The 26083-nt window shown below is 37.6% G+C and overlaps 1 protein-coding gene across 1 annotated transcript in view; it reads left to right on the forward strand.

Annotated features, from left to right (window-relative positions):
* The window catches only part of LOC104510631 (chromosome unknown open reading frame, human C20orf194), a gene marked incomplete at its 5' end in the record, with an annotated part of 59974 nt that overhangs the window by 14106 nt on the left and 19785 nt on the right, over positions 1 to 26083 (forward strand). The window contains 19 exons of the mRNA XM_010152947.1: positions 197 to 274; positions 1239 to 1337; positions 1929 to 1984; positions 3100 to 3235; positions 4877 to 4958; positions 6301 to 6337; positions 9058 to 9145; positions 9553 to 9629; positions 9923 to 9967; positions 10430 to 10475; positions 10784 to 10895; positions 11949 to 12019; positions 12775 to 12825; positions 13656 to 13743; positions 17492 to 17595; positions 20793 to 20939; positions 24730 to 24818; positions 25021 to 25119; positions 25388 to 25505. Of these exons, the coding sequence (XP_010151249.1) occupies positions 197 to 274; positions 1239 to 1337; positions 1929 to 1984; positions 3100 to 3235; positions 4877 to 4958; positions 6301 to 6337; positions 9058 to 9145; positions 9553 to 9629; positions 9923 to 9967; positions 10430 to 10475; positions 10784 to 10895; positions 11949 to 12019; positions 12775 to 12825; positions 13656 to 13743; positions 17492 to 17595; positions 20793 to 20939; positions 24730 to 24818; positions 25021 to 25119; positions 25388 to 25505 (1623 nt within the window). The remainder of the gene's footprint in view (positions 1 to 196; positions 275 to 1238; positions 1338 to 1928; positions 1985 to 3099; positions 3236 to 4876; positions 4959 to 6300; positions 6338 to 9057; positions 9146 to 9552; positions 9630 to 9922; positions 9968 to 10429; positions 10476 to 10783; positions 10896 to 11948; positions 12020 to 12774; positions 12826 to 13655; positions 13744 to 17491; positions 17596 to 20792; positions 20940 to 24729; positions 24819 to 25020; positions 25120 to 25387; positions 25506 to 26083) is intronic.

The raw sequence follows: 26083 nt of genomic DNA on the forward strand, positions 1-26083 counted from the left end.
AGTCTCTGACGCACCCAGAACACTTGCATCTGGCCAATTCTTTTGTAACCCTAATGTAAAAATATTTCTGAATGCAGAGTTAAGGACTGTTAGACTGGGCAGTGCCCCCGCAAGTCTGTTTCAGTGTGTCTTAAACCTGGATCTGTGGCGTTCTGCGTGGTGTTTTTCACAGAAGTGTGTTGAAAATCTTTTTCAGTTAATGGACGTCAGTGTCGATTTGTGGAGGACATACAGCAAAATGGATCCTGTTTCCTTGGAGGATTTGCTGTTTGAGGTAATGCAGGTGGAATAATTGGAATCAACTACTAATAAGTTAGTGTAGCTGCAGAGCAAAATTGTTGTGATACTGTGTGGCTTTAGTAGTGCTTACGGACTTAATCTACTGGCTCTGCGTGCTGTTGTTCGCAGGGTCTCTTTCCTTTCCTCAGATCTACCACAGAGTCCACAAAACGTTAAAATAGCTTGTCTGGGATTCCTTGAATTCATTAATTTACCTAAAATTCTCCTAAAACTTTTTTTAAATGGTGTGAATATTCTTCAGATTCTAGGACTATGTACAGAGTACAGAAAGTTGGTATGTTTGTGTGTGTTAATCCTCCTTCTGCAGCAAGGAGGAGAGGGGGAAAGAATCCACTTTAACAGACAGCCATTTTTCCAGGAAAAAACACTTTCAGGATTGCTTTGTAACTTCTTTAAGTGCGTAACAGTGACACACAGTGGCTGCCTGATGCTTTGTGAAATACAAACATACAGTGTAAAGTGATTCCTCGTTTTCATGTGATGGTCTCGTTGCTAGGGAAGGCAGCAATGTATGAGTATTAGTATATGGTATTTTGTTGTTAAATTTTTATCAGCTTCTAGTTTCGCAGGAAAGTGGGCTTTTGATAGTCTGGAGGTCTGAGTTAGGAGTGATCTCAAAACAGCGAACTTCCTTAGGTTAAAAGCAGATAGTGCAGGGCTGTGGTCCTTTTCCCTCTTCTGCCTCTTCTCCAAAAAGTAAACCCACAAAACAAACCCTCTCCCACCCTTTTAATCTAGCAGAAAGTCCTTATCTTATTTTAAAATGTTTTTCATTTTCTTGTACTTCTTGTTTCATCGGGCAGGCCACGTTCTATACTGCATAGTGAAATGTAATCTGTGGTGTTCTACAGCAATTTGGTTTCATTCAGTACAATCTGACTTCCTTTCTCTGGTATAGCTCTTGCATTAAGAAGTAACATTGAATATTTTTTTTCCAGGATTTAATGATTTTTGAACACCAGTGGACCAACTTTTTTGCTAATTTTGATACTGAAATTCCCTTCATTCTGGAACTATCAGAATCTCAGGCGGGGGAGGTATGCCTGCTTCAGGAATCCTTTGAAATGCTACTATCATCCATGCAGAAGTAATAAATATTCAGCATTGCGTTTTGTTTCTGTATTTTTCTCCCTACTCCGTCTTACCTTTCACTTTTGAGGAGTAGAAACCTATTGTTTAACTTCACCACCCGCCTTACCTATCCATGATGACTTAGGACGGCCTGGTGTAATTCAGTTGAGTGTTTGTTCACTGATAATTCAGCTTAGTTGATTTATGTCTACACAACACGTCCCTGTCTGTAGGTAGGTTGACTTCCATTTTGGTGGAAGCTCCAGAATCTGCACTTCCTGACAAGTTGAGGTTGCCCTTGTCAAATCTCAGACATAACTGATGGTAACGCACAGCATGGGTGAAAATAGCACAGTACTTCTTGGAGGTGGCTGTTGCTTGTTAAACATATACAAGACTTAATGGTGTTTGAGTTTGTTTATGGAGGTTGGAAGTAGTTTCTTGAGGGTTCAGGAATTTTCTCTGAGAAGGATAATTCAGGTTTGTTCTTAATGATAGTGAGATTATATCACACTTTTTAATTTACTTGTTAATTAGATTTTTTTTCTCTTTCACAGCCTTTTAGAAGTTATTTCAGTCATGGAATGATTTCAAGCCATATAACAGATAACAGGTATTACTCATTATTAGTGTGAAATTGTGGTCACTAGTGTCTTGGTATGTTATTTCCATATCTCTTGATACCAAAATGCTTATACTTGCTTTTGGGACCATTTCAGTATATCACATCTCATCTTTGTATATTAAAACCCCCCTATGAAAGTAATTTCTGGGTGGGATAAACTGAATTTTTGGGGGATTTAATGCTGTATACACTGTCAATATGTTTGAAACCGTCCACCTTGTGCATTCTAATATAGCTTCTTTATGGTCAGATATTTAAAGAAACTCTAACTTTTTCAAACATAGGTGACCTGTAGAATGTGTTGGTCCTGTTTATATAATACTCAAAGACAAAATATGAGGGTTGAAGAAGTCAGTATACTTCTGAGGGTCACAGCATGCACAAGACCAGTGCTTAAAGCAGAGCACTTAAACCCCAAATCTTAGCCAATATAAGCTGGACAACAGATGTCAGCTTTGCTTTATTTCAGCATAGAACTTTCACTGAGAGGGGAAGGTTGTTTGTCATATATTGCAAAACCAAGCCTTCTGCTGTTTTGAGGTAAATACAGGTTGCCTAGCTACTTGAATGTCTCTGCAGACTCTTCTTTATTTGGAACTGAACAGTGGAGTTCAATGTCTTTTATTGTTTTCAGCATCCTATGTTGCCTGCATTTAAATAATGAAATACAAACCTTGACCTCTCCAGTTGAGTCTTGGGCCCGAAGCCAGAACTAAAACCAAAATAGTTTTGTTTTATTCCAATATAGTCCTTTCAGGGGTTTTCAAGATGGTGAATTTTAAACTAGTCAGCTTTTCAAGGCAATTTACTTGAAAAAAAGAGGGGGGGAAAAAAAAAACCCTTCTAATATCATTTGGGAAACAGCCTTGTGATATGTGCTTGTCTATGAAAGAAATCATAGTCTTGTTAATTCAAATAGTTTTTCCTTTAGAACTTGCTCTTTTCAATGGGAAACTTTTGGCAGCTGAAGTAAATTTTGTGTGTCCTGCTCTTTCAGTGAGAAATTCAATAGCTGCTCCAGCAGACTTGAAAGCTTTGATTTCATTTGTTGTTTGCAAGTTTTCTTGAAGTATTTTGGTGGTGATACCCTCTCTTGTCCTTAGCCCTAGCCGACAGCCCTTCGTTCTGTTTGGTAGCCACTCAACTAAGGAGAACTTGAACTCCGCTAACTTTAATTTTCCATCAGAAGGACATCTTGTTCGGAACACTGGCCTTGGTGGAAGCACTGCTAAGCATATGGTAAGGCTTTTAAGGTTTTATCTGATATTTTTTTAAGCAGTGTATATGTTTTTTTCTGTATATTTTTTTGGTGCCCTTAAAATACTTACCTTCCATGAGTTAAATACACGATTTTTAACATATAAAAACATATGTTACCTTAACAGTCAGTGAGTTTAAGGAACAAATTTTCTCTCTCTCTTTCCAAGTCAAACTATACTGGATGTTTAATCAGGAATTACTGAATGAGTTAAAATATTTTTCCCCTTTAAAAAGACAACTTTTTTAACACTTGTGGTGCTATAAATGTGTGGGGTGGGCAAGAGGGAAATGTTGTTTGTGAAGATTTTTTTTCTAGCTATAAAGGGAAAATATTCCTTTTGGTAGCATATGATGTACTTAACTCTGATGCACAGATTTTATTTTAATAATTGTTCAGCCATTTCTTAAAGAAATGCAGAGACACTTGTTTTGATAATGACTTTGTGAATAGAGGAAGGATACTTATGTGTATCCAAATTTCAGTGTGTGTTTCAGCAACTGAACAGTTAATGAAACTGAAAAATCTTTCTGGTGTTTGAAGAATGTTAAGATCAAGTTGTAAGATTAACTTGTTTCCATTTTCAAGTATAAGCTTAGTTTTAAAACATATGATGAGGTCGATGGCTTGTTGCGCTGCCGCGCAGGGGACGTAACTGGGGAAGCGACCCCAGGGAGTTGAGATCCTCTGGCTGGCTGGGCTGGGTGCATCAAGAAGGTAACTCGCAGCGAAGGAGGAGAGGTAGCGTGCAGATTGCGTTGTGTAGTTCTCCCTGCTAGCCGATCTCCATGGGCTCTGGGAGTGTCCGTCAGTTGTGCGAGTCCAAAGTCTGTGCTGTTGAGGAGATGGATGTGGTTGAGTACAGGTCATTGTGGAGTGAGCGTATGACTGAGGGAATGATTTTATGATCTAGCTGTGACATTTCATGCATAGCTGCCTTAGGGATGGATGGACGTGGGTGTTCTGGACACGTTGCATGTGTCGAAGGCCTGAGAAAGGCTTGGTTTAGCATCCTGGTGAAATCTCACCCTCCATTTGCTGCTCTGACTCTATTTCTGTAAAAACACTTTCAATTTTATTTTTTCTCCCTTGTTAACATTCCCATTTGATATCTTTGATATCCCTTTGATATCTTTCAAAATGAAACTACTACAAGTTGTTTTTTTTTTTTGTGATGTAGTACTGGCCCCATCTGTTGTCCTCAGATACTGACATTATTCTTCAAAAGGTGGTTAATTTATAGGTACAGGTGATACTGTTTTAATAGGGTGTCATGGAAATGGTAAATAAGACCAAATGCAAGAGTAGTTATGGGAACCTGACACACTTTCCTCTTCATGAAAAGAGCAGTTGACATAGGAAATTGAAAATACATGCTTAACGCTTATGGAAGTCAGAGCTCATCTCCTTTCCAAAGTCTTTCAACCGTTCAGGTCAAGTCAAAAGTGAAATATACCTTCAAAAACGTAAGTTGCTTTTTAAAAATCCAGTTAAGTCTGTGTTGTGTACTTCCTGTAGTATGTCAGTGGTTAGAAGACTTAAGGGAACTTAGCTTATTGTTAATTATTGCACCAATTTTTTTTACTAAGGTCTTTTTGTATCTCATTAATACTGACAACTAGGTAGTGCAGTGTGTATCTCCAAAGGGACCTCTGGCTTGTTCAAGGACCTATTTTTTTGGAACCACTCACATTGCTTTTCTGGGTAAGTATGTTAAGAGTACCAAGCAGTACTTTAAAGCAGTTCTCTTTATGATGTAGAACTTCTAGCAATTAAAAGATGGTTTTGATTCAAGCAATCTTCCAGTACCTGAAGGGGACTACAAGAAAGCTGGGAGTGGGGGGCTTTTTACAAGGGCCTGTAGTAACAGGACAAAGGGTAACGGGTTTAAATTGAAAGAGGGGAGATTTAGATTGGACATCAGGAAGAAATTCTTCGCAGAGAAGGTGGTGTGAGGCACTGGCACAGGTTGCCCAGAGAAACTGTGGATGCCCCATCCCTGGAAGTGTTCAAGGCCAGGCTGGATGAGGCTTTGAGCAACCTGGTCTAGTGGAAGGTGTCCCTGCCCATGGCAGGGGGTTGGAACTGGATGGTCTTCAAGATCCCTTCCAACCCAAACCACTCTGTGATTCTCTGATTGCTTTATGAGCACTAGACCATGGAGTGGTAGATACTGTGTGATTTTTTTTGTAGCCAGTTCATGAAGTCATAGCAGAATTTTGTTCCATTGCACATCCTACGTTCATGTGCGAAAATCTCAGATATTCACAAATAATGGTTCAAAGGTCAAGAAGTGTATTGGCACTTGCGTTGGAATGCAGTGTGAAGGTAGAGAGCTCCTGAGTATTCAGGCTCTTACAAGTACCAGAAAAACATTTAAGTGTGTTCCATTCAGGTTGATAGAATAAGTTCCCCCAAAATCTATTGATCAGTGGTTGTTGTCAAATAAGCCTTTTTTTTTTTTTAATAAAAAAAAAGAATAGAGGCTTTTTAAAAGGATAAAGAAAATTCTTTGACTTTTATCCTTTAGCCTTTGGTTTGGGTCCAATATAGTGTGTTATAATAGCTGTCTTCCCTAATAAGAATTAAAACCAACTTTCTTACCTGTTTTAAATGGCTGCGTGAGTCGGTCTTCTTAGGGTTACTGTATATCTTGAAACCATGTCCAGCTCAGAAAGTATATGAGGAGAAAACGGTTGGAGGCTTGCTAAACAGAAGGAATTGTAGCATATGTTTGCTGTAGTTGTTCTCTTTCCTAGGCATCCAGGAATGGCCACTTTAGAAGACAGGATACAGCGTAGGAGAGATCTTGGTTCTGACCCAATGCAGCTCTTTTTAGGGAGTGCAGCTGTTAGCCTTGGCTCTAGTACTGGTGCATTGAAACAAGTTAACCTGTGCTTTGCTCTTCTAAATCTACCAACAAGCTGCAGTTATCTAAAATACTGGATAAATGTTGTAAGATATGCAGCAGAAATATTATGCCCGAGAAGTTCTGTGTAAAAGCTTCTAAAAGTGTTAAAACCAAACATTTTTGTTTTTAATACAGGAAATGACAATGAGATGCACAAGCAAGCTGAACAAGTGTAAGCTGCCAACTTTTTATTATTCTTTATCTCTTAACTCTTTCTACCTTGTGGTAGTATGTTAGAGCTACGTTTTTATTTCGAATAACATGAAAGTGAGAGGGTCTCGGAGGATGTCAATGAGCAAACTAGGAACTGTTAGTGTTCCCATCTGCTCTGCAGCGATGTAGGAGAGGAGATATTAGTAAATTTTGCCTAAATTTTAAGAACAATTTTTTATCTCAACACTTACTTGAATCACTTTAAAATGTACTTCATGTACGCTCAGGTGGAAAGTATATATAACTGGATGGGAGCATGTCCCATAGATAAGGTAATTTTTTAGGCTAGTTTCATTAAGCTAAACAATATGTAAGATTTATAATGGTTAGTGAAAATGCCGACAGGGAACACTCAAACTTGCAAAGCAATTTCACCGTGTTAAAGGGCAGATAAAAGTTAACTTCTGATTTTTGTTGTTAATAAGCTACAAAGTTTCTGGGCCTTTTGACCTTCACAGAATTAACACTTTGTTTATCTGTGTTGATGTGCACTTCTCTGCATGTTGTGGATACTTGTCAAGCTTTAAGAACATGGTAGATAGCCTGCTTTGGTACTGCTCTCAATCTTGATAAACCAGACCTTTCCTTAGAGATTTTGCCTGCTTTGCTAATTAGGATAATTTTAGGAACCTCTTCTTGCTTCTGCAGCAGAGCAGTCTGCAAGCCTGCATGGCAGGTTAGTGAGATAGTAAAGATGGGTCAGAGGGATCTGGTAGTGGTGACCTTTCATGGACTCTTGACTTTTGATAATTCTGATATGGTTCTCTGGCATAAAAGTGAAATTACTAGACTGAGCAGCAGTGTTGATTTTTTTTTTTTATAGTAAAGCTGACTTTGACAGGTAATCTTGCTTACCTGTATGTTCTACATAAAGAATCTCTTTCTTTCTATTCTACATATAGGATATTTCTTGTCCTATTTATAAGAGGCTTTGTACTAAATACAATTCTAACAGAGATGGCTAGAGGGGTTCTAAGGAAAGCAGAGGTGTATTGGTAGAAGCAGTATTTTTTATGAGAATAATATTTTCTTGGAAGCATCCCTGTATTGCATCAAATAATCTAGTTTCAACAATAACAACAAAATTAGCTTTTCTGGAAATCCTGTCCTCATGGTTTCAGAATTATGTGCAGCGGGGTTCCACAATTGTCTCTTGTATTTGTCAATGTTTTCCAATGAAATGAAAAATGGAAAAATATTTTGTGAGCACTATTCAGTCCAAATTTGGCTGTACTTAGGAAGCATAACTGCAACCTTGAGTGCAGATTGGCTGGAGTTTATAAACTGTGTAGATTTAGAATCACTGGGGTAAACTTTGTATTTTTATCTATTTTTTTTAAGTAAATACCATTTTCTGTTAATGTTAAAATTTTCAAATAGGAAGAAGAGATACTATAGCATATTGTTGTGGATGCCCCATCCCCTGGAAGTGTTCAAGGCCAGGCTGGATGAGGCTTTGAGCAACCTGGTCTAGTGGAAGGTGTCCCTGCCCATGGCAGGGGGTTGGAACTGGATGGTCTTAAAGGTCCCTTCCCACCCAAATCAGTCCATGATTCTATGATATTAATGTAAAGTACAGTCCACTGTGAGGTGTTTTCTTGCAAATATACATTTGAATTTGAGTGAAAATAGGAACAGTGACAGAGTTAGGAAGAATTAAATGCCTTTCCTGTATTGAGCATGTGCTGGAAACATAAATGAAATGCATGCGGTAGTATATGAAATGACATGAAAGAAACCCGAAAAATAGTTTGTTTTTAAAAATCTCTTAGGGCTGATGAGGATGATAGTCAAAGACAAGCATTGGTATATTTTAAGGTTCTCACATGTTGGGCCATATTTGGGAGCTTCAGATGCTTTTTTCCATCCTTCAGGAATGCTTTGCATATGGCTTAAATGCTGTAACCTTCTCTTTCCTCCCTGTGTCTTCTCTCTCTCAAAATCTGGCAGTTGCAGAGGAGTTAGTTTGGCAAAGTAAGACTGTTTTGTAGATGTACTTATCTTTTTATTTCAGTGTAGTTGGAAGACAGAGGCTGACGTTTCTTAGTTGGGCAAAGATATTTTTTTCAATAGTTCTGGAGCTATAAATATGTCAGTCACTAAGTCGCTTCTGGCTTCACCTAATCTTTGTTTATTTCAGTACAATTCTTTCACTTCGCTTTTAAGCAGGGAATCAGACTAGGCTGTGATGTAGATGTGCTTAGAAGGTTGTGGTGACTCATTTGGTAGTGTTTTTTTTTTTCTTGATGTTTTTTGGAACAAGGCAGTCTGTGAAGTCAGTTCCCTCTTTTTTCCAGTTTTGCTTTTGCAGAACATGGGGCTACCATTCTATTTTAAGGAATATTTAGGTTGTGATCCTCAACACAACTCCAGTGAAAGTCAACAATAAAATGTTTTGGGGTTGGGTTTTTTTTTCCTTGATTGAGGAGAACGGGGGTACATTTGTGCCAAGAGTGGTCTTCATTTTCCTAAGTTATTCTGTAATTTGAGCAATTTACTTGCTCTGATTTATTTCTTTCTAAGCTGAAAGGTTAAGTATAAAGCTATTTCTATGCTTATTTGAACAAGGACCCCTTCCATATAAGGGAGCTGTGTTGTAAGAGGAAAACTGCCCCTTTAAACAGATGAGGAGAAAACTCTTATCTGTCTAGTAAATGTTGTGTTTGTATTTCTCTTCAGTATGCTGTTGTCGCAAATATATACTGCTGTTGTAGAGGCTGTGCTTGCTGGCATTGAGTGCTATGCTAAAACTTCCACTGAATCCAAGGTAAATGAAGCACCAATTCTGTACATTGTAACTGTTGATTTGGATTGCTTGCACTATAAGATTACACGCAACTCAAAATTTAAAAAAAATACATTTTGGTCAACTGTGTAACGTTCATGCAGTGAATACCGTGGCCTCCAACCAGTCTCTCTGAATTCTGTTTATAAAAGAGAAATTTCAGAGTATATTTGATCTTATCCATCTACAATTGTGTTTCCATCTTCCATGAACTTTCCTAACCACATAGTAAGGAAAATCAGCTATGTGAAAGAACAAATTTTAGCCTGGTGCATCAGTGTGTTATTGTTTAGTATATGGTCTCTTGTTTATTGTACGGGTGCTCCCGTAGTTGCTGTGATTTTGAAGTATGGTAGAAGATGTTTTATTGTTGATTTTCCTTTTTTTAGGCAAAGGAGGTAGCAGAGCAGATGCTCATGTCTGTGTTAGATACTCTTCAATTAACAGAACTTAAAACTGCGTTACGGTATGTATTTTCGAATACTCTTTGGTTGATGTATTGTGTTGAGGCATTAGTTTCTTTTGGGGGAAAAAATACACCAAATGTTAATTTTAAACTGAACTTGTGTGACTGCCAAATTCCAAGACTTTCATAATGCATTCAAGCTTTTTAAATCATGATGATTATAGAGTTTGTTTTTTCCTCCTTTTTAAAATCACTTCAGCAGTTATTTAGCTTCAAATCCATTACTGTGTATTTTTTACATGTAGTAGAAGTATAAACCACATTTTCTCACCATTACAATTTCTGTTTTACAGCTCCAAAATAGCTTTCCAGATTCAGGCTGTGAATAATCATGGAAGGTTTGTGTCACTGTCTTATACTACTTGTTATTAATTTAGTGTTTTTAATACAGTAATGTTTACTCTTCTTGTCTTGAAAGTTCTGAGAAAACCTTGCTTTTTATTATTTCATTAAAATTGTACTAAATGCTTTTGTGTTTGAGACAGTTTAATGGTTTCATATCTGTAATTCTCTGGAATCTTAAAAACATTTAAAAAATCTAAAACAACTGGGCAGACCACTTTTATTAACTGTTAATGAGTAGAAGCAGCATGAGCCCTTTAAGAGTTTCCTTTTAAAACTGTGCTTTTAACTTAGTCGATATAACAAGTTGGTCCTTTTTTTAATCTCCATGCTGTCTAAATGACTGAAATGGCCTACAAAAACAACAGTTTATTTTAAAATGAAATACAATTTTGGCTGTTATGAAGTCACTCAAAATGTTCTAACCTTTAAATATTTAATTATCGTTGTTGCTCTAGAATTACTCCATTACATAGTGAGGATAGCCTGTCTTTGATTAAAACGGTAAGCCATTCAGTATTCTGATTATACATTTTATTAGAAAATAGATTTCGAGTGGTTTTTTTATGGGGCATGCTGGGTGGGTGTTTTTTTAATCTGTATGAATGCAAATGTAAGGGGAGAGATGAGGTAGATTTCAGATGCTGAAACTGAGGTAGTTTTCAGAATATAATACAGATATTACATAAATACATACAATACAGAAGTATTGTGTTCTAGGAGGCTTAAAGCATAAGGAGTTTGCTGCCTCAATTGAAATATTTCAAATTCTGCTTTCTCTCCCTTTCTGTCCCACTGTTTGATTGCTGTAGGCGTCCATGATGGTATTTGATATTCCAGACTTGCTCACAGAAAGAGGATGCTTGGGATCTGTTGTCTTTTCAGAGTCATTTCTAACATCACAGATACAAGTCAAAGAAAAAGGTAACCATTGTAAATTCTAACAATGACATTATCATTCTGTTAACTTTGTGGTGGTGGAATAGCAAAAGGGTTTCTGCTGGTTTTTACTACTCTTGCCATTATGGTTTTAAGCCTTTGAGTTAATTAAAAAACTTGAAGATTTTAGCTTGTTAGTAATGAATGTCTTAACTTTAAAGACAGTTTCTCTAAACTCACTTTAGGCTTTATGGCTGCCTTGTGATACAGCAGAGCTGAGGTGTAAAAATTCAAGTGTAATACTACCCTTCCTAAATTTTCTTCAGTCTTGGTGAATGTTTTCTGTTGTTTGAGGAAACGCAAACAGATCTCTTCCATCACTTTTATAATGCTCATTTTATGCAATCTGTTTTCAATTCAGTTGCTTTTTATTTGGAAGGAATAAAATAAAAACTAAAGGATATGATTTTTAGAAAGCTTGTTTTTGAACGGCCTTTCATTTAAAATACAGGATACTGAGTAATTTCCATAATTTCAGACAAGTGCATGTTTTCCAGATTGTTTACTTGTGACAAAGAAACGTAGTTATTGAGGTGGTCTGAACAATATTTATGAATTCTGGTATCCAGTCAGGCTGTGAGGTTTTGACTGTGAGATTTGGTGGGGAGAAGAGAAAAGAAAGAAACCATTGTAATGGTAATTATAACCATTAGCTTAGATTTAGCAGTCCAACCTCAAAAGCAGAAATCTCGGGCTTCTAAATTGGGGTAGGTCACAAGCAAGAGCTGAGTGAAAGGGAAATATGTAGCTGTAGGTGAAGAAGCTGGACGAGATAAGGAAGTGTAAAAGGCATATACTACGACCACAATAAAGGCAGGATTTCTTTTTGGTATTGTATAGCAGTTCTGTGTATGTTAGAGCATGAGAAGACTGGGAGCTTGTATGCTGTGAAGCTTCCCTTACACACTAAGAAGTCCTTAAATTAATGAGCAAACTTTCGTATTTCCTAGAGAAATTTCAAGTCATAAAAGTAACTTGTTGAACCGTCTTAAATCTGATGGTATTACACTGCTTTGCTTTCCATTTACTTCCCTGCAGATGGCAGCATTAATTCAGAAACCAGCCACATAATACTGACTGCAGCTATCCCAAGATACGCTTCTTGGCTGGTTAGTACATCAAAAATTATTTGAGGGTTTTTTTCTATTAAAATGGATTCACAAACGAAAACTTGTTATAACAAGTATGGATGTATGAAGGGAAAAATATGGAGCTTGAACATTGAAACATAATATTAATTTTGATTTTTAACTTTGGACATGAAGTGGAAAACTAGTAAGTGGAAACAGGCTGATGGTTCCATTTATAACAGAAGCTTTGAATTATTCATTTTCAGCACTTCAGTTTTCTAGCTGTGTAAAGCCATGGGTGTTTTTTTTTTTCAAGTACACAGTGTGACTTTTGAAAAATCTGTTTTCTGTGGGACACTTTAGGTCGCTTAAATGCCTGCCCCAGCAGAAAGACCTGTAATGTACTCTATGGTGTTAGAGGTGTAATTGCAATGGATGTAATAAAGTTGGACAGAATTATGCCAGTTGGCAACCCAGACTTCTGAAATGTTTGAATAAAAAATAAGACTGAGCGAGATACACTATTTTGTGTCTATACAATACTATTTTATTCTCTAAAACAATTTAATGGGGGGGGTATCCCCTTGAATGTGTTTCAAGGAACTATTTCAGTCCCATGGTAACGCAGTATTGAAGAGCACAAAGCTGTCTTTGAAGCGCTCTGGTCTCCAGACTGTAGCTGTGTAACCTAAGGTTCTTGTTTGCCTTGGATCATCTTTAATGCTATTTACTTAGGCAATGTTAGACTTGCTTTATATACTAACAATACAAATGGAAATTGTTTCTGGCTACAGGTTGAAGATAGTGATGTGAAACTGTCTGAAAAGGCACAGCAAATATTGAAGGTAAAATTAAACCCATTTCTTAAACTATAAAAATTACGTTTTCAAAAACCAATATTCACAAAATCTCAGCTGCTAGTAAAACTTGCTTTTATGCTGTTTGTTACTGCTCTTCTACGAAAGACTTCCCTATTCTACTCTGTCTTTTACAATCCTTGACCTACAAAAAAAATACATTGTGTGTAAAAGTTTGAGGTTTTCTTTATTTCAAAGAATGACAAAACCCAAGAGCAAAGAGGCTTCTAATAAAGCCATGATTTCATGGAAATCTCCCCAAGTATTACCCATGGAGCTCACGTGTTTCAAGAAAAACCCCAAAACTCAATGTTGTTCTACATGCAACTTTCTTTTAACTTAATTACCATGCTAAATGTCTAAGAAAAACACTTTAAGCACTCTGAAAAAGAAAAGAATTTGGGATCTGGGAACATCTTAAACCACATGAGTTTCACATTTGTGGTTTAATTTGTGGTTACCAGAAATCTTCATTACAAATAGATTTATTTTCCTGTAATATACTTTTAGTTCAGTAGATTGACAATCTAAAAACAAAAAGCTATGCCTTGTGGTTGTGACAATAACTTGTAACTTAATAACTGCTGGCAAAACCAAAAGCTGGGGGGAAGTGCTTTTAAAAATTATGCTCTTGACATGCTGTCTTTCACTAGTTCTTCTGTATCAACGCAGTTTAAAACTCTAGTAAAAGTTCTGACAGACGCTGTTTAAAAATAAAAATCTTTTCTCTTGAAGCAAAAGCATGAGAAAATATTCTTGCCTTGATCACAGTCCGTGGTGCAGTGTGTGATATTGCTGTTTGTTTTTTTCCTTTTTAGGAAGACAAATCTTTTCTGGGCACTTTACTCGCTGGAGGTGATGGAGCGTACATGTGTTCTAGCAATCCACAGTCCATGCCTGCAGAAGGTGAGATGTTTGTGTGTTTTTTTGTTTGTTTGTTTTTGGGTTTTTTTTTTTTTCCCCCCCCCAAGTATTTATCGAGTTGGTCTACTTTATTTTTTTAAGAATGAATGATGCACAGTTTCTGGCACTTACCCCTCTGATAAGCATACCTATGCTGACTTGTCTAGTGGAAGGTGTCCCTGCCCATGGCAGGGGGGTTGGAACTGGCTGGTCTTTAAGGTCCCTTCCCACCCAAACCAGTCTGTGATTCTAAGACATCATCTTTAGCTTGCTTTCCATTTGTCTTTGTGACTTCCTCTTGTTAAACTCCATTTTTACTTTTTTTGTCCTCAATCTCTGCTTGAAACTTACAACCCTAGCAGAGAGATTCCTATCAGAACCATAAGCTTGCTTTTGGGGCATGTGGGACTCGCCTCACATGATTGAGAGTGAGTCTCTGCAGACCTGAGAGATTACTTTCTCCCATAGTTAAAGTTTGAAAACACAAACTGACAGCTTCCATCTTTAGTGGATGGTGTGCCATGTTTTCTGTTTTTTCTGTACCTCTGTGAACATCTGGTTGGAAAGATTGGGCACTACAGTAGTGACAGTATGCCATGGGCTCTCAGCTCAGGAAGTGAAGGCAAATAAGTACCTTTCAGGCAACGTGATACGCTGTCTGTGATGCAGGAGGTAATTGGAATGAGTTGTGTCTAAGTTTATTTACAGCCTTGTGTTCTTTGCTCCTACCAAAGCTGCCTCCTGGAACTGACATGCTGTTCCAGTGGTTTTTCCATTGTCATTTTTGCTCCGGAACCTCTGTTTATTAGCACAGATGCGCCTTGTATCACAGAAAGATGTTCAGTCTTGGCCCTTTACAGATTCAGTCAAGTTACTGCTTTCTGACATGAGATTACTAGCAACAGTCTTAGATCATTCCTCTTCTTTTGGTGCCTTTTCCTCTAAGAACTTAAGTAACATGAATATCCCAATAATACAGCTGAAGACCATCTGGGAGGACTGTGGGGAGGGGTTTCCCTCACTCTGCAGCCTTGTGTTCATGCGCCTTGAGAAAACTTATGGAAGAATAAATAGAAGTTGTTGAATCAAAACCTGTTTCTTAAGGCACAATATTTTTATATTCTGCTGTCCAGAGAAGGCACTGTTGTTACAGTACTGATGTACAACAGAAAGTAAGTAAGATCTGACATCTAAATGCTTAGTATAACGATGATCTTCAGGGGAAAATCTTTAGCTTTACTGTTTTTGTAGTTATGCAAAGAGAGTATTGAGAATAAGTGATGATGTACAAGGCAAGTAAATAAAAGCAGAACTTGCTTTTGCTTTAATTGAACAGATTTTAAAGAGAGAATGTTAACGCAGAGCAACATATTTATCTGTTTTGAAATACGATGCTGTCGACACAGGTTCACCCAGTAAATAACAAAGGAAGAGAATGGTGACTTTTATTTTCATTGTGAAAATTTGCTGTGCCTGCCCCAATGGAGTAATTTACTCTTTTCCTTTTTTGGGAATATCTGTAAGTTAAATGTTTCCATAACTCTTGGGAATGGAGGGTTTGAAGTAGGTGGTATAAGGACTATTATGTAACATTTCAACAAGCAAGATATTTTCTTAGGCGTCAAGTGAACATGAACTTGATCTTGTTACCTTTCACGTACACAGCAAGACAGTTTGCTGTGGTCTAATTTGGGCTCTACTGAGGTTGCAGCTATGTAGTCTGGCAAGATTAGGTGAAAAAAGTTGCTGTCACATAGGTGCTCATCTTCCCTCTCTGTCACTTGTGTCTTACTGTAAAAAGACACAAGACATTGATGACTGAAATGCATCAGAATTTCAAGCTGTTAAACCTTTTTCTTAGTATGCTAATGAAACTCTTGTGTTATGGATTTTTGTAGGATGAACGTAACTGAGACAATCAGTTTTGCTAATTATACACTCTTTTGTGATTAATCACTTGTGGAAAATGTACAAGTAGTATATCAAGTTGTTCTTGACATCATTTGCTGACTTCCATGTTAAAGGAAGGCGTTTTAGTCTGGATTAATACTTTTTGGCTTGTTTTTCTGTCACAAAAGAATTAATATCTCTGATTTCCTTTAGTTCCCCACTGACACATTCTCTGTGAAGTGTGATATCCTGTGAGATTTGACAGAAATGTACTCCAAGTCTTGTATTCTGCATTTGTCTTCCTCAACCACTCAATAGAAAGCACATACCTGTGCTGTGACTTGAATTTTTTGAGCGCTGGAAGCACCAGCAATGAACATCTTGGAGAGGTTTAGTAGTGTACATATATATTATGTTGTTATGTATAGCTTTGTTTCCATTCTGTTGTCCCTGAATTTGGACTCTGAATTTGAGATGGTACTGTTTCCCAAATTAATAGTAGGTGTCTCTCCAGTGCGATTTTTGTTAACTGGAAGCTTCAGTCTAAAGCACAACAGAACAGTTACATTCAACTAAATGTTGAACTAGCCCAGTAATATTCATAGTTCATAGAGCCTATATGTTTTTTAGGTAACTGTTGAAATCAGCGTCAAGGTATGGTGATTTGATTTCATATCAAGCTCTTCTTTATTAGAGCAAAGCCTTAATACTGAACAGTTTTGAAAACCTTACTTTAAGTTGCCATTTCAGGAGGAAAACGTCTTAGTTTCTTTTGTTACTGCTTCTGAGCATTGTGTGATAGGTTGAGGTAGATGTGCAGTCATGTTTAGTTATATGTGTGACGTACTTTGCTGCTTGTCTTTGCTTTTTCTTGAAGCATAACTCAGAGTAATGCTTTTTTTTTCTTTAAAGAAATCATTTAACCTTTCCCCTTTGCTGACTCACATGCTTCCCTGTATGGGGTGTGATCCTGGTTTTAAAGCATAGTCCAGCACTGGTAGCAGAGGTCCAGCTGGCAGCCTCTGCTTAGTCATTTGCTCATGGCTTTTTTATGACTGTCAGAAATCAGCTTTTTGCTGATGTCAGTTTGCTAGAGCTTTGGTGGGATTTTGTTTGTATCCGTTACACCCTGTAGCCTTGCTGTTTCTCATTTTCCAGCTGTTTTTCCTGATCATGCAGGTTTGTTAAGAGCTGAAGTGTCTGTAAGATGGCAAGAAAAACAGAGATAGAAGGAATGCCATGTCTCTTGGCTGTCACTGTTAGCTTCCAGGGAAATTCCTAGCGCAGTTACAGTTGTTTCTGTATGCCAGAGAAAATGCAAGTCTGCAGGTAAAGGGATTTTCTCTTTGAAATATTGTCTTGGTGAAGTGAAAGGAAAACTGCCATCTTAGATCTTTTTTGTACTGTCTGCCTGGTATGTGTTGACAATTTGCTGAAAATCTGACCAACTTCAGTAGTGTTACAATGTTTGAATTTTCAGTTATTTGGATGTAAGGTTTTCTTAAGTTCTTGCCTTGTCAGTTTTACATTTCTGCAAGTTTGCAATTCAACACGGTGGGATTTTTTTCCTTTAAAAAAAAAAAAGCCGCAGAATATTTGGTAAGTGAGCTCCAGGGAATAAGGTTAAGTCAAATCCAGTCAGTCATGGATCCCATCCTTGATAGTGAGGTCTGGGAACAATTGAATGGTTGTGCTCCGAACACTGTCTGGATACTATGCCAAATCTTTATTCAAATGCACTGTATGTTAAATATGACAAAATTCTGCAAGAACATAGATTTCTTCCTCAGAAGAGGCATTTGTCACATGATGCTGCAATATTGACATATACCTAATGTAATGTTTTTCTTTCAAATTGTAGGCAAATTGTACTTCTTTTCAGATGGCATTCTATTTTCTGATCCCCATCATGGCAGCATTTCCATTTCAAAGAACCATATGAATTCCATTTCTTTCTATGATGGGGTGAGTATTTTGTTTGTTCCTACTGCCATAAACTTTTTATTAATTTCTAACAGTACTTCTGTCAGATACTAGTACAAAGTTTTGATTTCAGTTAGTTTTACAAGTGTGTGTGTCTGCTGCAGATCTCTGCATTTGTGGTATTGGATAGCTTAACCAATTACTGATGAACTAAACTGTAGGGAGGAGAGAATTTTGTGTTAGACTGAGTTATGAATGTGGTCACAGTAGTGTGGAAAACAGATTTTTCTTGAAAGTTGCAGAATGTAGCATTCATAAAGCATTTAGCTGTCTGAAGTGATGGAGAGAGCAAGGCACTGTGAAGTCATATGGTGTATTGGAGGGTGAAATGCTGTCTTCTATTTAAAATATATTTAACCTACAGCCAAATGTTCATGGCAGTGTACTCCTTATCTCTGGAGAGGTCACGAGCAGTGTCTGTCTACTGTCGTGGAGCACCGTGTAACTGACAGGGTGAAGGGGATGTCTGGTTCACATTACTCAAGCTGAGAAGTGAGGAGGGGAGGCACGTTGCATGTAATTACACACATTCTGAGTAATTACAGTGAAAGACAAAATGTTAGGTGTAGACTTTTGCCATTCCTATGATGAACTTAATATCCCTTCACATGGCCAACTTGCCACGCTAGTAGTTTAGTCTTCTGGAGTAGTGGGAATTGAGAGTTAAGTTAATGACGGCAACTCAGCTTTTTATTTTTCCCCTCTTCAAGGTAGACACATGCTGGGTTAACTATCACTTTTTCAGAATGGAAAAGAGATTACTTCAGTTGGTTATTGTTTCCTAAGCACTGGGGGATGGGAGGGGAGAATAAAAATCTGTTTCCTTTAGTTTGTGTTCTTCAGGTACAGTATTACACGTTTGTTTAGTGACCTCCAGAAAGCATTGTGTTGCTATGATTTCATCATATAATGGAGGAAACCAGTAAAATACAATAGAAGAGTGTGATTCAATTGAGATGAAAACACAGCAGTGAAGAGAATCTTACCTTAGCTGCCTTTTCTTGTGTATCATAAAGATTGCCCCTTGGTAGTTTAAGAAGCTATTTTAACACTGACCTTCCTTCTATTGTTTGAGTCAAGACACTCACTTTCATAAAACTAGCTATTTATGGGACCTGGCTATCATTCTTGAACTGATGCCAGATTTTTGTGTAAAGCTAAACCTTGAAAGAAAGCATTTTATTGTTCAACTGACTTGGCATAATACAAGGGTGGAGAGCTTAAGATTTTAAGAAGTGACAGAAGAAGGGTAATTGCTTTTTCCGAAAGTTTATTGCAACAACAATATTGATGGAAAAGAAAGGATGATTTAATGCTAGGATGAAAATAAAAGATACAAGGACTTTAAGTGATGCAAAGTACAGTTTCTGAGCAGCTTTATCACGTTGCCTGCTAGATGCTTCTCTTTATAACCTGAAAACGTCTGCACTTCTGCCTCCAACTCATGCTGCAGAGGGGTTGGAACTGCATGATCTTTAAGGTCCTTTTCAACCCAAACGGTTCTGTGATTCTGTGAATCTCCCATTTAGTCAGGCAACATTATTCTATCCTGGGAATAAAAGAAAACCCAACAGGCTGCCACCCAGTCTCCAAACTCCCAGGTTTATTTCTTTTTTTCTGTAGCTGTTCAATAAATTGCATCCAGGCATCTTTACTGTAAAGAGCTTAAGGTGCTATGTGCTTGGTTTTAAGGTCTTAAGATCCAAGTATTTCAGCTTATAAATACCTGAATTCAGCATTCATTTTGGCCATTATTTAAGTGAACAAATGTAATACTTAGATTTCACAAGAACATTAACATCTTGTAAAACTGTGAAATGCTTTCTTTTAACCTTATGTCCATGGGGATTATTGCTGCTTCTCTTCTGCCTTTTTTTCAATTTGTGGAAGCCTAAAACATTTTCCAGGATGAGGACCACATTCTGCTGGACAGTTCACATGCACATAGGAGTTGGCCTTTTAATCACTAGTCATGAAATCTGCAAGCTGCCCTGCAGAATCCAGGGTCTGTGGTTCCAAAAGCCACTTTCTCTTTTAGGAAAGCATTTTAAAAGGTTCCTCAGTAACCTCAGTGACTTTGACAGGATTACTTTTATAATTAATCCCTCAGTAAGCAAAGAGTTTGCAAATGTCTCTGAATTGATATCAATTCTTATGTGTGTGTTCCCCAACTTGAGCTTTTTCTTCTAAAAAATTAGAAAGTAGAGCGCTTCGCCCACTTCTGTTGAAAGAGATAGATGTTCCTTTATTTCTGTTTTGAACCCTGAGTAATGGAATCCCCATCTCTAGGGCTATTTCACATTGCTGACTTTTAATGTATTTCTAATGTTTCGGTGTGGAAAAAGTTAGAAGTTAAAGCTCGGGCATAAAGCACTTCAGCATCCTGCGAAGTTGTACATAAATGCTTCTCTTGAAATTGAGAGAACTAAGGGTTAGTGTTGTTTTATTAGAAAAAACCCAAAATAATGGACAACCTGAGGTCAGTGCTTCTGAGGGAGACTGATCCTGAGTTCTTCAGCTTCCTGTTGGTGAAGACATAATTCAGGTGAAGGAGCCGTAGATTTAGTAGGCCCTGCGCTCATTAAGAATCCGAGAAGAACAGGACACTTCCAACATGCAAGTGACCTACCCTTTGAATTGCAGGCCTGATAGCTGTATCTCACTGCAGCATGGTTCCTTTCAGATCAGAAACTCAAGAGCATGGTATAGAAAAAAGTTTGCAATAGCACCGTGCCATCCTTTTAATCTCTCTAGCTGATGTTTATTCATCTGGTATTTGTGTCAGAGGAGATGTGTGAGTGTAGATGAAGGTGGCTTTGTTGGGAAGCGTTAGCAGAGGAAAGGGCTAAAGGTCTAGTTTTTGGTGAAGAGAGTAGATACTAAAACACAAGTTTTTCTTTTCAAGACAAAGCTTAGGTGCTTAGAGCAATCTCAGATGCTTTCTTTAAAGCTTATGATATCTCTAATAGCTGCAAAGTAGAAACTGTGGAACGCTTTGAGTGGCTGCAGTTGATAGTTCTGCTCCATACCTGCACTACACAGACTAACGAATGTTGAGATCTTTGAGTGCCTAGCTAAAACTGCAGTAGTTCTCTTCTGATCTGTTTAATGTATTAAGCCTCTTTTTTCCACTTTCAATAACTGTTAATTATAATTTTTCCTGTTTCCTCCTTTTCTAGGATTCAACCAGTATTGTTGCTGCTCTCTTCATAGATGTCAAAAGTTCCTTGCTTGCTCATCTACCAATTGAATTCCACACCCGAGACAACTTTTTGATGATTGCACTTTTCCCCAAAACAAAGATTTACAAAGCTTTTTATTCACAGGTGAAGTGAAAAAATATTGGTTTGGGTTTGGGGGGGGAAGAACCCACACAATTATTCTTTGTGTTTCAGATGTGAGGCAAGGGTGAATTTGTTGATGTTTGTCTTACACTCCTCCTTTCCCAGTTTATCTGGTTATTTCTGGTGTTAGTTGCGCCACACAAGTTTGTCACCTGATAAATAAATACAAGAAATGTGAAAGTTCAGGGTCTTTCTTGCATCAGTCTTCACAAACAAAATCTTTACATAAATGTCTTGTGAACAAGCACAGTTTAGAAAGGAGAAGGGGCAGTTACTACTGAGGGAGCAACAAGTTAGGAAATACATTGAAAACCTCTATGAAGCTGGATGGAATTCATGGAGGATATTGAGAAAGATGGGTGATGTGATTTCAAGGCTGATTATCACTTATATGAAATCGGAGGGAAGGACTGTTAGGGCTAAGTTTTTCAGTAGTGGCAGATAACGTAACAAGGGGCAGTAACTCTAGATTGCAGCTTTGAAGATTCAGACTGAATGTTAGTTGGTGCAGTGTCTGAAACGGGTCACTCAGGCAGTGAATCTCCCCACCTTTGAGGATTTTGAAAACTTGGCTGGACAAAGTGATGGCTGAGCTGATCTGCACTGCCAGCAATAGTCCTGCTTTGAGCAGGAGGTGGGTCTGGAAACTTCCAGAGGCTCTTTTCCAACCAGAAACTCAGGATTCTGTCTGAGACCTATGGCATCTACCTTGCAGACTCGAGATTGTCACAGACTGCCCTGCCATGTAGACTCTCCTAATCCTTCCCAGGAGGATGATTGCTCCTGGTCTTAGGACCTTACATGTGTGAGAAACTTTAAGTGGTTGTGTTGCTCGTTAAATTTAATGCTCACCATGTGCTTTCATTTTGTCTTCTGAAGCCAGTGAGTGCTCTAAAAGCTTGTTTTTCTAGTAGTTGCATTTTAAATGTAGCATTGGTGTATAATTGGCTACAGCAATTGTATGTAGTGGCAGAGGTTCTATTGTGTTTTTTGTGGTTAGACACATTCGGATTGTGATCCTTAGGGAAGTTTTGTTAAAGTCTTTAAGTATCCCATATGGCATTGTATTATTCTCTAAGTAGATTGGCTTCATGCATTGTAATGCAGAGGCTTTTCATAAACAAAACTTTATAACAATAGCACTTTTGAGGAAAGGAGCCTGGAGATTTTAGGACTTCACAAGGCTTTTAGTGTGCGATCATAACACTGTATGGGAAAAGACCACCTAGCTCAGAGAGTATAGTCCCCACTGGTAATATTAATATTACCATCAAATTTCTCCTCTTTTTATCTTAAGTTTTTAGATTCCTCCCACTGTTCCACTTTGGAAGTGGTTGGGAATTTTTTGTTCGTTTGGTTTTGAATTTTCAGATTAATTTATTATCTTTATGTTCATATCTGTTGGGTGGTGTTGTATTTTTTTTTTTTAAACTTTTGCTCTGCCAGCAGGCATCCTTGAGGTATTCAGAAATTTTAGACCTATTCTTTCTGGCTGGTCTGGCCTGGTAAAATAAAAACAGGTCCTTTCTAATCTTGCCTATGAAAAGTTGTTTTTTCCTCTGATTGTCATGACACTTTTATTTTGATCTGGTTTTTGGCTGTAGATTTCCAGAGTGTGTGCACTATCTGAGATGAGGGGTATGTTTCCTTCATCAGAGGCAATAATAGTTCTCTCCTGAAAATGTTCAGAGGTACCTTTGGTTTGCCTTGGCTTTTCACTGCTGCCTTGAATTAATGGATTGTGCTCATTTTTGGAGAAAATCCTTCAGGTCTTTTCTCTTTTGCGATCTACTAATACTCCAGCTGATTCTAGAAGTGTTTGTGTGCTCATTTTTGAGTTCATAGTTTTCTTCCTCCTATGTTTCTTTCAGTTTCTTCCATTCTCACAGTTAGATCTGCTTTTCTCTGAAGCATCTCAATGCTGTGTAGACTGTCTTCTGGACGAGTTCCCCAAAGTGCTGTCAGCTCACTTCAGTCTACGCCAAATTCATTGCAAAGGGTGTCCTGGGGCATTCCCTAAGGAACTCTGGCGAATGTCCAGAGCCTTCTGCTTTTCCCAGTGCTATTTAGACTTGTCCTCTTCTGAGTTAGCTTTCTGCCGAACAGTTCTGTACCAAGTTTAAGTTTCTGCAGTTAACAGTTTCTCATCTGGCACCATATCAGTTACTTTGCTCAAGTTCAAGTAGATGAAACATGTCTTTTCTCTTGAAGATCTTCTCCAATGAAGGAAGATTATAAGAGCAAGTGTACCTGATGGTATAAGCCATGGAAATATATTACTCTCTTTTGTTAATATTGACCTTCAGGTATTTATTGGTTTCCTCCAAAATTTTTCCTAAAAGTCCGCATGCCATTGAAGTCTCACAGCCGCAGTACTCATTCTGTAGTCCTGTTGTTACAAAGATTCACTGAAATGTAGGTTCTAGTTTTACTTTTCTCCAATCCCATGGCATGATACCTTAGTTACTGGATCTATGCTTTAATTATTCCAATCTCCCCTTGAAACAGGGAATGGCAATTACCTATTCCTTCAGCTCGGAGGGTATGAAATTCCTCAGAATTGATGTGTTTGTGAGATTTTGAGCATGCAGACTTGGAATCTGGTTTTCAGATCCTGGGAGGACAGGACAGCACTTTTTACGTATTCACTTTCAATGGTAGGGGAGGAAAACTTCCTTAGGTTTTGGGATGTACTGATTTTTCTAGTTTTCTTTGACCTCTCTAATGCCATAGCAGATCTTTTTATAAGTCTTCATTAAGTCATACAAAAATGACTGATTTCCATCGAGTTCTGTCTCAGTTTGACCTGAGTTTTCACTTTCTCCCTAGCCCTTTGCCTTCTAAAGAACACAATTTTCTGTTGACCAGTCCTTCTTTCCATCCCTTGTAGGCATTTTCCTTAGTCTCTTGTGTGTGTTTTAAAGTGGTTATTTATTTGGTTGTGTGGATCCTTCTACACAAGCAATATTGCATTTGTTAATATAAAAGAATTTTTTATTTTGATGGTTTTTATCTCAGTACCCTTGTGTTTAAGATGCCGATTTGTTAATGGAAAGCAGTTTTTCACCCCCCGTTGTTTTGTCTTGCAGCAAATTATTGTGAAATATGACAATGGCTGTTGCCTTTACTTATTAAAAGAAGGGAAATACCAAACATTTAAATGACCGTGATTCGTATGAATCTGATTTCTAGGTTCAGAGTGCCATTCATATTAATGTGACTTGGCTGGAGCAATAGGATGCGAGCCAAAACGCTGTTCCCTAGAGAAGTAAAGGGCTCCCTTTTCTTTTGCAAAGGAACAGAGTTTTTCCTTAATTTTCTAGAAATGATTGTGGCAATCTTACCTCATGAAAACTACAATGGTAGTTAAAAAGGAGACATATTCTAAACAGTTGGACTATAAATACATAGCATATGTTGTAACTAAAAGATAGATGTAAATTTTTCTGTTACTTTGGTGGGTAAATTTTTTTCCTAGTATTTTTTTCCCACCTATGAAGATTGCAGAGTCTGGGTGGGAATCTAGACCATTCTAGTAAAGTTACTTTTAAAAGCAGTTCCAGTCTAGCCAAAGAGAAGCTTACAAAATCTGATCTGTGAAGACTTCTTCCATACTTTGTATTCTTGCACCAAATCCAGTATTGTGAAATATTTACTGGCTACTTAAAATGCATGGGGTTGTTTTTTTAGGTGAACAAAACCAATTCCTAAACAAATTCAAAACAAATTTTGCAAAATAATGACACTTATGCATAGGTCTGGCTTGTTCCAGGTTTTCGCTTCGTGGCAAAACCAGACAAACTCAGGATTATCATTCAGTGTTGCCCAGGAAGAATTTCTGTCTGTGGAACAAAAGAGACTGTAAGTTCATGCTGCTTACTCTAGTTTAATTATGCAGTACGTGTGTGCTACAATCAGAAGAATGCTGTCGATCACTGAAGGTTTTGATAATGATTCAAAAAGGATGTGCACAATTTTTTTTTTTGTACTAGTTACCATGTAGCCATCTGGTTACACTTCTGGGTTTCTTTTTTTAACTAACCTATTCATTAATTTGTTTTAGGCATTCCAGTGTTCAGAAGCTATTTAATGCCTTGTCTTTTCCTTCTGGGGAAAGATACAGGGAGCTGAAAATATCTGCTGCCCTTCCAGAATTAGAGAGGTGAGAAATTATTTTTGTTTCCAAGGGAGCAGTTTTGTCAGAAATAATACAAAAATATTTTGGTATATGTGATACTCATCTAAAAATTGCTTATTTAATAATGGTTGTCTTGATACTAGATGTTTTTGTTCTGTGATGAATTACTTCATCCCTAGGAAGCCTCTGTTTGACTTTTTAACAATCTTATTTTAGTAATTTCCCAACTATTTATATGAATGAAGTCTTTTGGTCTTGATTGTAAGAATATAAAACTTTTCTTTTGTTAAAGGTTTGTGCAACATTTTACTGTCAGCAGCGTCAGTCATGAGCCAGTAATGAGAGCACATCTTCCTATTTTATTGCAACAGTCAGAAATCATTCCTGATAGCAAAGCAGAGAGTGATAAGGTAAGGAAGCCACCCAACAATACTTCCTAGTACATTATCATTGTCATTAGTTCTGCTGCAGGCAGAGCAATAAAATACAGATGTATCTTTAACCATGTTTTCTGCCTCGTGCTCCAATACCACCAGTTCACACTGAATTGCTTCGTCTGTTTCTTAGAATAAATTGCTCTGCCCTGTTTTCCCGACTGCATTACTTAAATTTTTTTCATTTAAACTTCTTTTGGAAGTGCTAATGGCCCTTCAGCCTGATGAATTAGAGGCAGAAAATGAGGCATAGATCTTCAAGTGAAGAGTTTTCTCTAATGTCCAGAGAGAGTTAGCCCTAAAGCAGTAGCTTGTTTTTATGAATTGCTGAATAATTTAACTGAATTGTTCTCTGGAACATAAAAGTCCTTTAAATAGCATGGAGCTAGCACATGATATTTAACATTTGCTGATATTATCTGTAGAACACTCAGTTCTCTATAGGGGCAATAATAATTGTCAAACTTAAGGAGTGCTTTAAATAGCATTTTCAGAGAAAACATTTCCTTGTAACTTTCCAACATTTAAAATCTGCTGTTAACAAGAAAGTCTAA

Source organism: Eurypyga helias, unplaced genomic scaffold (genome assembly GCF_000690775.1).
Source record: "Eurypyga helias isolate BGI_N326 unplaced genomic scaffold, ASM69077v1 scaffold986, whole genome shotgun sequence".
In the NCBI taxonomy this organism is placed as follows: Eukaryota; Metazoa; Chordata; class Aves; order Eurypygiformes; family Eurypygidae; genus Eurypyga; species Eurypyga helias.